Source organism: Lontra canadensis, unplaced genomic scaffold (genome assembly GCF_010015895.1).
Source record: "Lontra canadensis isolate GAN:19392208 unplaced genomic scaffold, GSC_riverotter_1.0 scaffold25, whole genome shotgun sequence".
Classification (NCBI taxonomy): Eukaryota; Metazoa; Chordata; class Mammalia; order Carnivora; family Mustelidae; genus Lontra; species Lontra canadensis.
In genome coordinates, this window is record NW_022631019.1 from 15,355,480 (window position 1) to 15,366,465 (window position 10,986).

At 41.2% G+C, this 10,986-nt stretch overlaps 1 protein-coding gene across 8 annotated transcripts in view; it reads right to left on the minus strand.

The window, feature by feature from the left end:
• USP48 (ubiquitin specific peptidase 48) overlaps positions 1–10,986 on the minus strand; it is a 91,083-nt gene that overhangs the window by 19,790 nt on the left and 60,307 nt on the right. For all 8 annotated transcript variants that reach the window (XM_032863683.1, XM_032863682.1, XM_032863680.1 and 5 more), the window contains 6 exons: positions 7,833–7,957; positions 7,547–7,669; positions 7,202–7,263; positions 6,644–6,754; positions 4,990–5,120; positions 4,517–4,623 (listed from right to left, as the gene is read on the minus strand). In XM_032863683.1, coding sequence (XP_032719574.1) covers positions 4,517–4,623; positions 4,990–5,120; positions 6,644–6,754; positions 7,202–7,263; positions 7,547–7,669; positions 7,833–7,957 — 659 coding nt within the window. The remainder of the gene's footprint in view (positions 1–4,516; positions 4,624–4,989; positions 5,121–6,643; positions 6,755–7,201; positions 7,264–7,546; positions 7,670–7,832; positions 7,958–10,986) is intronic.

The window sequence follows — 10,986 nt, forward strand, 5'->3', positions numbered from 1 at the left end:
CAACTAATTTTTTGTTGCTGTTGTTTAAGTAATATGTCCAAGGTTGGGTTTGAACTCACAACTCTGAGATCAAGAGTCCCATGCTCTAGGACTGAGCTAGGCAGGCGCTCTGCAACTGATTTTTTTATATATTAATTTTTGTGCTCTCCAACTTCATTAAATAAACAAATGGAGACTGAATTCTGACAAACCCTTTTCTGCACCTATGGAGAGGATCATGATTTTATCCATTTAATTAATGTACTATATCATGGTGACCGATTTGCAGATGAGCCATCCTTGCATCCCTGGGATAATTCCCACTTGATCACAATGTATGTTTCTTAAGATTTTATTTGACAGGAGACCGAACGAGTGAGCCCACGTGTGAGTGAGTGCATGAACAGGGGCAGTGGGAGAGGGAGAAGCAGGCTCCCTGCTTAGCAGGGAGCCTGCTGCTGGCCTGGATCCCAAGACAGACACTTAACTGACTGAGCCATCCGGGCGGCCCATATGTTCTTTCTGAGTTATCGTTAAATTTGGCTTGCTAATATTTTGTTGAGGATTTCTGTATCTGTGTTTACAGGGGTACTGGCCTGTGATTTTTTTTTCTTTTATGCGGTTTCCTTGTTGGCCCTGTAAAATAAGTTTGGGGGGCATTCTTTCATCCTCAATATTTTTGGAAGAGTTTGAGAAGGTTTGGTATTAAATCTTCATTGAATGTTTGGTAGAATTCACCAATAAAGCTATCTGGTCCTGGGCTTTTGTTGGGCATGTTTTGATTAATGATTAGCTCTCTTTATTAGTAATCAGTCCATTCAGATTTTCTTTTTCTTCATGATTCAGTCTTAGAAAATTGTGTATTTCCAGCAATATATCCATTTCATCTAGATTTTTATCCAGTTTCTCCTTGTAATTAATTTCCAGTTTCATACCAAGGTGGCTAGAAAAGATGCTCGATATCATTTCAATCTTCAATTTACTGAGACTTGTTTTGTGCTCCGGTTTTTGACTTATCCTGGAGAATGGCCAATGTCCATTTCAGAAGAATGTGTATCCTGCCATTTTTAGATGGAATGTTCTGTACATATCTATTAACTTTGTGTGGTCCAATGTGCCATTTAAGGCTGATGTTTCCTTACTGGCTTTTTTTGGTCTGAATGATCTATTCTTTGACAAAAGTGGGGTAGGAAAGGCCCCTAGTAGTACCGTATTGCTGTCAACTTCTCCCTTTACCTCCGTTAACATCTGCCTTAAATATTTAGGTATTCTGGGGCGCCTGGGTGGCTCAGTGGGTTAAAGCCTCTGCCTTCAGCTCGGGTCATGATCCCAGAGTCCTGGGATCGAGCCCCGCATCGGGCTCCCTGCTCGGCGGGGAGCCTGCTTCCTCCTCTCTCTCTGCCTGCCTCTCTGCCTACTTGTGATCTCTGTCTGTCAAATAAATAAATAAAATTAAAAAAAAAAAAAATTTAGGTATTCTTATGTTGGGTGCATATTCACAAATGCTTAAAGCTCTTGATGGAATGACTCCTTTATCATTATGTAATGCCCAACCTTGTCTTTTATTACAGTCTTTGTTTTAAAATCTCTTTTCTCTATATATACACTTTCTACTGGTTTCCATTTGCATGAAAAAGGTTCTTCCATCCCTTTACTTCCAGTCTATGTATGTCCTTACACCTGACATGAGTCTCTTATAGGCAACATATGGATGGGAGATGGTTGCTGCTTTTTCTTTTAATTTATTCAGCTACTATTCTGATGGGAGAATTTAGCCCATTTACATTTAATTATTAATAGGTACATATACTTATTGCCAATTTGATTGTTTTCTAGTTCCTTTCTGTTCCTTCTCTTGCTTTCCTCCCTTGTGGTTTGATGACTTTGCTTAGTTTGTTCTCATTTTTTGTGTATATATGATAGTTTTTTGCTTTTGGTTAACATTAAGGCCCACGCTAACAACTTACATATAATACCCGTATATTTTAAACTGACAGCAAGTTAAACTTAGTCACATTCTACAATTGTCTTCTTATAATCCTCCAATGTTTTTTGATGTCATTTTCTACATTTTTTAAAACTTAAATTATTGCAGTCATACTCATTATTAGTATGACTTTAACCTTCAGACTACCTTTGTAAGTGATTAATCCACTTTCTTTTTATATATTTACGTTTACCAGTGAGATTTTTATTGTCACGTTTTCTTAGTACTAATTGGTACCCTTTCTATTCACCTTAAGAAGTCCCATTAGTATTTCCCAGAGGGCTGGTTTAGTAGTGATGAACTCCTTTAACTTTTGCTTGTCTGCAAAATTACTGTTCCTCTAACTCTGAATGATATCCTTGCCAGGTAGAGTGCTCCTGGTTACAAGTGTTTTCCTTTTAGCCCTGTAGATATGTCATTACCACTCCCTTCTGGCATGAAGTCTGTGTTGGTAAGTCTTACAGAGGTTCCCTTATATAAAACAAGTTGTTTTTCCCTTGCTACATTTAAGATTCTCTACTTCTGACATTTTAATTATGATGTGTTGTGGTGTGGGACTTTTTGGGCTCATTATGTTTGGAACTCTCCAGGCTCTCTGGATCCAGGTGTCTGTTTCTCCCCCAGATTACGGAAATTTTCAGCCATTACTTCTTCAAAGAAGTTTTCTGCCCATTTCTCTCTTCCCTCTTTTGGGACCTCTAGAAGATGAATGTTGTTGTACTATAGGTCCCTTAAGCTAGTTTCATATTTTAAAATTCTTTTTCCTTTGGGGTGCCTGAGTAGCTCAGAAGGTTAAACATCCAACTCTAAATCTTAGCTCACATCTTGATCTCAGGGTTATGAATTCAAGCCCCACACTGGGCTCCACACTGAGCATGCAGCCTACTTAAAACAAAACAAAACAAAACAAAAACCCAAAACAAAAACCCAAAACAAAAACTTTTTTTCACTTTACTGCTCTGGCTCAGTTCTATGGCTCTCTTCCAGACTGCTTATTTTCCTTCTGCTTGATCTGGTCTCCTGTTGAAACCCTCCAGTGTATTTTTTTAGATCACTTACTGCGTTCTTTAGCTCTGTGACTTCTGTTTGGTCCTTTTTAATATTTTCTCTCTCTTCGTTGAATGAAATTTTCCTCTGTGTTCATCCATATTCTCCCAAATTCTGTGAGCATTTTTACGACCATTACTTTGAACACTTTGTTAGGTAAATTACTTAGGTCTGTTTTGTTATGGTTTTGATTGGGGGTTTTATCTTATTCTTTCATTTGGAACCTATTCCTGTGTTTCCTCTTTTTGCCTGATCATTTGTTAGGTGAAACGATCTCTCCTATTCTCAAACCAGTGGCCCAGTATAAGCGCTGAACCTTACTGTTTAACTTCCGACTTCTACGGTGTCTGTCAAATGGTCTGATTGTTTCAGACCAGCGGGCCCAGAAATGCAATCCCCTCTGGACACAAGAACCCAGTGCCCACTGGGCATCCCCTGAGGAAACTGCATGCTTGCTGGCTCTGGGGTGCCCCAGGGAGCTGGGGATGTGGTAGTCCGCAACAAGTGCACAGCACACTAGCAGGTTAGAGAGTACAAAACTGGAACCCACCAGTGTGGGCATGAGCAAGGCAGAGAATTTTAAAATGGTGTGCCCCCCAGCGGCTCCGGTCCCTGAAGGGAGTCCCAACAAGCTTTAACCCCTTTAAGATGAGCAAATGAATCTCCTTCACGTCTGATTGAGACGTTTTGCAAACCGCTGCCTTTGCACGGGGTCCCAGAGTAAGTCAGCCAGCGCAGGACGAGGTCTGAGAAGCATCATCTCCATTCTCTACGGCCGTATGATTCTCCTGGATGAAGTCCCCTTGGTTTCAAAGCCAGACAACATTTGGAGAACTGCTGGCTCTGGTGTAGGTCCCAAGAGTTGGGGGACCTGATGTGTGCCACAAACCCTTCTCTCCTCAGGAAGGAGTCCATATCGTGAGATCCCTCCCCATGACGGAGGGCTGTGCTGGGGGTGGTGTTTTTGGGGAGATACTATCTCTGCTTCTCCTGCCCATCCTGCTGCGACCCCTTTATCCTTTGTGGAACAGCTGTTTAGCTAGTTCTCAGGTTCTTCCATGGGTAATGATTCCGTATACAGCTGTAGATTTGCTTTATCCTGGGTGAAGGTTATGTTCAGGATCTTCCTATCAGGATCTTACTGCCCTACTGAACCATCACCCTTTCTGGCTTTGTTCTTGATCTTCCTCAATAGGTACAAATATTTTTGAGGGTAGGTTCCTGGTTGGTCTCTCTTCTGTACCACTGTATTCCCTCCACACCAAGCCCATACCTGGCGCACAGCTGACATTCAGTAATTATTTGTGTGTCAAATCAATAACTGGCTGAATCCACATACAATCCCGTAAGTACTCATCTTGAATTCTTACCCGGTATGAATTCTTACGCTCTAGCTCCAGGGAAATAAACATGTGATCTTGGGCAGGCTCTAGTGAAAATCTATCAGCAAGTCAAAAAGCCAACTTGGCCATTACTAGTCACGGCCACGAGAGGGACTGGTACCTTTTTGTTATCCACAACTTTATGAACATAGATGGTGGCCTGCGTATATTCACGCAGGTCCCTCTGCTGCTGACACAATAAGCCCTCTCGGCATTCTGCGCAGAGCTCTAAAAAACAAAATAGAACAGAAGTAGTTGGGGAATAACTGTAAAAGCATCAAAAAACTATAAACACACTGCAAAGTTACCAGTGAACGTTCATTAAATAGCTATTACTCTTAATTCCCATTAATTATTGGATATTAATAATAGCAGTAAGGAAATTCACTTACTATCAACTAGTAAACGTACAAATAATGAGAGGGGTATAGAATAATTCCCACCTCGGGTGTATCTGTTTAGACCTGAATACATGATCGTTAATTTTATTTTATTTTTGAGCGTTAATTTTAAATAGGGAATACAACAGTGACACACTCTCCTTCCCTCTTAAAAGGTCAAGTGTTAACTATACGAACAAATATGAAAACTTACTTGGCTCAGAAATATACTGTGTTTCTGAAGGGTTTGCATCTCCTACTTCAGTTCTTGTGATTTTAATTACATGATCCACGACAAAGAGCTTTTGTATCATCTGCCACTCACTGGGCCATATGAGAGCTATACTGTGCAAAAAAACACAACATGCCTTAAGACACATGGAAATTAAGAGAACTAAAATAATCCATTAGTCTCCTAAACCCAAATCGCCAAATCACTAAGACCCAATATTTAATATAGAAAAGTTAAGAAGAAAAAGATACATCATCCTCAACAAAGAACAGCAGTAAACCTCATACAAAAGGAGAGTGTTAGAGCAGTGAAACTCAAGATTCACATTACAGGGATCAACAATTCTTCTAAGTCTAAAACTCAAAAACTGAAACTGAATGAAGGATAAATATCGTATGATGTCCGTTTGTAAAACCCATTTTCAAATAAGCAAAATACTGCTTTGTAAGTAGTACTTTCTGAGCAAGGTAAACCTCAACTTCAGGCCCGAGATGACTATAAGCAGAACAAAGGGAGAGAGAAAGGGAGGAAGGGAAGAAAGGTTAAGACTGAGGGGCCTTCAGTTTTATTTGAACTGTTTAATATTTAAGTTGCCTGGTACACACAGCTGCATTATTATAGTTATCCTCCTGATGTCTAGCATTTACAACACCACCCGCATAGAGGAAGGAAGGAAAAAAAGAGTTAGGGGAGAACCTAGAAAGAAAAATTATTTTTTTTTAAGATTTTATTTATTTATTTGACACACAGAAAGAGATCACAAGTAGGTAGAGAGGCAGGCAGAGAGAGGGGGAAGCAAGCTCCCTGCTGAGCAGAGAGCCTGATGTGGGGCTCGATCCCAGGACCCTGAGATCATGACCTGAGCTGAAGACAGAGGCTTAACCCACTGAGCCACCCAGCTACCCCACAGAAAGAAAAATTAGTTAACTGTAAGCTTCCCTAAATGATGTGAAAGTATTAACATGAATAGTAAACTCCCTACCTCTACTCTTAGTCCCAAAGGAATGACTATGTATGTGTTCCAATGTTCACAGTTTATAAGCAATATCAGAGGCATTCTATGTTCTCTTACATAGTTATCAATTCTTTGAAAAGATAAAATGGCAATATCATGGGTAAATTTCAGACATGAGTCCTTTTGGAAGCACTTGAAGAGTGAGTGGGACAAAAATTTTGACTTTAAGACCCCAGAATTGCAAATGACGAGCCCAGTAGCTCTGCTCTGGTGCCACAGTGCCTTCCTCCTCCTCATCTATTTGCAGAAGCCCGGTGGCTGCAGGAAAAATGAGGACAAGCAAGCCCCTGGTGATTAAGGGATGCTGGAAGAGGTAAACCAGAGAGGCAGTACTGGAACTGGCAGCTTGGGAGAAGAAGATTAGGGCTCTGGGAAGGACAAGGTAGACACAAAGAGCACGGCAGTTTCAGGCAGATTCTCGCCTGCTATATGGAAGCAGTCTTGCCCCCCCCCACCCCTTTTTTAAAGGGGAGTGCTCACTCTAGTGGAGCTTTTGAAAGGACAAACCCCACAGTTCAGCAAAGGCCTAGATCCTTCAAATACACTGCTTGTGTCAGATAAAAATTACCTAAGCATTCATTATTAATCACTAGAAAAATTACATGAGGAGAAGAAACTCACAGTTTAGAATCTTCTTTGGTCATGGAAGCAAATGTAAACATGAGCCCCCCGTGGGGGCACAGAAGAGCACTGTTTCCAACCGATGACACGGGACTACATCTTGTAGGTTTTCTACTCAAGTGAGACAAAGAGGATCAATATACATCACTACCACAATCACTCAAGATGTTTAAGATAATAATTTTTACATCTGTAATGTATTTAATTTAATTGTCAACGAAAGAAAATTTTAGCATATGCTAAAAAAGTAACCATCGAAGGTACTGTGATCAGAATCCATTAATTCTTTTTTTTTTTTTTAAAGATTTTATTTATTTATTTGACAGAGAGCTAGAGAGAGAGCACAAGTAGGCAGAGTGGCAGGCAGAGGGCGAGGAAGAAGCAGGCTCCTGGCTGAGCAGGGAGCTGATGTGGGGCTCGATCCCAGGAGCCTAGAATCACGGCCTGAGCTGAAGGCAGACGCTTAACCGACTGAGCCACCCAGGAGCCCCTAGTAATTGTTAAAAATAGCAGAATCAACAACAAAAGAAAAAGGAAATACAAAATTTGGGGCCGTACCTAACAAACTTCCGCCATTCTTCTACGAAGAACTGTGACACAATGTATAGAACATCCGTTTCCTGGAACAAGAGAATCACATGCAAATGTCCATTAACTCACCTACCTCTTTAGGGAAAATGTTTTCCCATATGCTGTCGTTCTCCTATTTCAAGTTTTACACATATCATACAAATATAGCCCTCTACCAAGAAAGGCTCAGCTGGGGTAAACCCTCCAATGAGACAACTAAACAATGAGAATCAGAGGCGCTCTGGGTTGTTCCCAAACAGTTCATTAGGAATTTGCAAAGCGCCTTTAAAAGGTTAAGATGAATTCTATCCTACTTTATGGGGATCACTATACCTCTGGCCAGTTACTAAGACACGGTCTGTTCTTATCCTGGAATAAATTTGGAAGAGAAGTCTTTTGCTCATTTGCAATCATCTTATGTAAGGCTTCATTTTCTTCCCCTTCTCTTTCTAAAATCTGTAAGAGAATGAAACAAGAAGCAATCAACCACCCCCTGCTGACAGCACAGGACATGCCTCCTCCCTACTCCCCCCACAGAAGTACAATGTCAATTCCCGGGGAAAGTCAATCCAGGGAGGTGGCATGTGATTTCCCCAGGAGGCAGCACCACATTCAGTACCTTGCACTGGGAACAGCATTCTCTGTAACTTGGAAACTCGGGAGCCTTTGGAAAGTACTGCTGCAGTTTACTCCAAGCCTCTTTAGAAACAAGTCTTCTTTCGTTTTCAGATATGCATAACTCCCCTGAGTTAAAAAAAGATTATATTGGGGGGAGCTTTAAAAAAAAAAAAAATCAATATAGAGCCCTCCAAAATCTCCTTCGACCTAAAAAAAATTTATAGATACTCTTTTCTTTCCTGTAATTCACTCTTTCCTTAGCTTCAAAACTCTTTAAATTTCATCCTTAATTCTGAAGAACTAGCCATTCCTGTATGTCCTTAATCGAAGTCTGTGACTGAAACACCAGGCAAGTAAAAAACAAAAAATAAAACAAAACAAAAAAACACACAAATGTATAAGACTAGAGCCAAGCACTTCCCATCTCTCTCTCTCTACCTGTCAGCAAAGGAAGCCGTGGAAAGGGCCTTCTGGGGACTGGGGTACCCTTTGCCAGCAGGATGGTTGAACGGCAATGTGCCTCCACTCACATTCAAATGCCACACTCGCCACCTGCCTACAGTCACCTCCACCCACTCCGACCGGAGAAATAGGTTGGGTCCAATCTTTTTTTTTAAAAGATTGATTGATTGATTGATTGATTTGACAGAGAAATCACAAGTAGGGAGAGGGGCAGGCAGAGAGAGGTGGGGAAGCAGGCTCCCTGCTGAGCAGAGAGCCCGATGCAGAACTTGATCCCAGGACCCTGAGATCATGACCTAAGCTGAAGGCAGAAGCTCAACCCACTGAGCTACCCAGGCACCCAAGGCTGGATCCAATCTTACCAGAGCCATTCTCTTACGTATCAACTCAAGTTGAATAAAGCAAGCCCTGTTCAATAAGAAAACCATCTCCAGTCAAAATCCAGTTGGCTTTCTTACTACTGCTGTCACCCCAGTTCCCGGGAATCTTTGAAAATAACAGAGGACTGGGTGCCAGGGTGGCTCAGTCAGGTAAGCCTCCAACTTTTGGTTTTGGCTCAGGTCATGATCTTATGGATCATGGGACTGAGTCCCATGTCAGGCTCCTCGCTCAGCAAGAAGTCTGCGGGGAGAGTCTCTCTTTCTCTGTCCACATTGCCCACCCCTGCACACTTGCTTTTCTTTGTGAAATAAAGAAAATAAATACATCTTAAAAAACAATACAAACCCAGAGGAGAACACTGGTCAGCACCACCCCCCATCCTCTTCTCCCATCACAGGAATGCCCAGGCAGCAGCAACTCCCAATCTTAAGGGCCCCACATCAGTTTACTGCTTGCTTGCACGTATCAGGCTTTCAGGGGGCCTGTCTGCCTTTCTCTACCCCTCGCCCTTTTCTGCTTCTACTTCCTGTTGTTTCAGTTGTCCCTGGTCAGTAAATTAGTGAACGCCACTTCCATTATTAGGTGTAGTCATTACGCCCCCCCAAAATCTTTAGGTTTTCAAAGCCATACATTTGTTTCTACCCCCATATCTAAGAAAAATAAAGCCAGTAACTTTTCAAAGTACTGTATCATCATTTTTTGCTTTACAGGTTCTATAAAATAAACAGAATCAGTGAAGTTGATATACCCAGTCACCAGCGTGGGTTGTTTATAAGGAAGCAGGGATATAACCTCAGGCCTGTCTCATCCAAACCCCCAAATTTCTAACACCTTAAAATGCATCGTCTTCCATTCTATCTCTCATTGAGCTTTGAATAACCCCAAGAAAAGATTGCTTTAGAGAACTTATTATCAGAGCAAATAGGTCACACTGTAAAATTTAACCTTCTTTCTAAGTAGATTGTGGACTTAAATTTCCTGAGGTCATGAAGACCTATTCCAATACGTCTATCCTCAGACAACTGTGGAAGTTTTTTAAAAGGTTATCTGGAGGGGTGCCTGGGTGGCTCAGTGGGTTAAAGCCTCTGCCTTCAGCTGAGGTTATGATCCCAAGGTTCTGGGATCGAGCCCCACATCCAGCTCTCTGCTTGGCAGGGAGCCTGCTTCCTCCTCTCTCTCTGCCTGCTTCTCTGCCTACTTGTGATCTCTGTCAAATAAATAAATAAATAAATCTTTGAAAAAATAAATTGTTAACTGGATTATCGGATTCTAATTTAGTACATCTTTCTGATGAAATATAATGCAGCCATAAAAATGATGACAGTAGATTTCCACAATCTGATTTAAAAGAACTCCAAGGCAATTATAATTTTAAACTGGTTTCTTTCTTGCTCTCCCCGCACAAGACTGAAGGCTACGTTTGTGCTGAACCATGTACCTGATTCAGAAGAGGTACGTGAACAAAGGAAACAGTAATACAAACACACACACACACACACTTTAAGGGGATTTCCTGTCACTGGGGACATGTTGCCCTAGTTCTGACGGGAGGCATTTCAATGCTGGATGTGTATAAAGAACAACCTAAATTTATTTCTGAATTCAGGAGACTATTTTAATAAATCACTTCATTGCAGTTTGATTAAACAAAGTCCTTTCCCCTGTACTTCTTACCATATTTCTAAAGTTAGTGTCCTATCATTTTTTTAAAAAAGATTTTATTTATTTGACAGAGACATAGTGAAAGAGGGAACACAAGCAGGGGGAGTGAGAGAGGGAGAAGCAAGCTTCCCACCGAGCAGGAAGCTCGATCCCAGAACCCTGGGATCACAACCCGAGCCCAAGGCAGATGCTTAACGACTGAGCCACCCAAGCACCCCATGTCCTATTATTTTAATAACCGCCATGACTGAACATATCTGAATCCTGCTTATGACCTCACAATCACTAATTTTTACTTGTGGTATATGAATTTTTAGACTTGTATCCTGTAGTAAGTATCACTTTCCTAAATTTGAAAAGAAAAAAGCCAATCAATGAAATTCATCCTGCAGCAACATCTCTCAACACAAGATCAAATCACCCATGAGAGATCAAATTCACCAAATATACTGGATAACCTAATCCCCAAGGATTCTTCCAGTAAAAAACAGGAATCTAGTAAACAATGAGTTCAGACTGTGTATAAATATCCTCACCCACAAAATCTAGATCTAAACTGCCCAACTGCAAAGCAAATTGTGTAGTAAGAAAGGTTTAGGGACGCCTGGGTGGCTCAGTCAGTTAAGTGTCCATCTTTTTTTTTTTTTTTT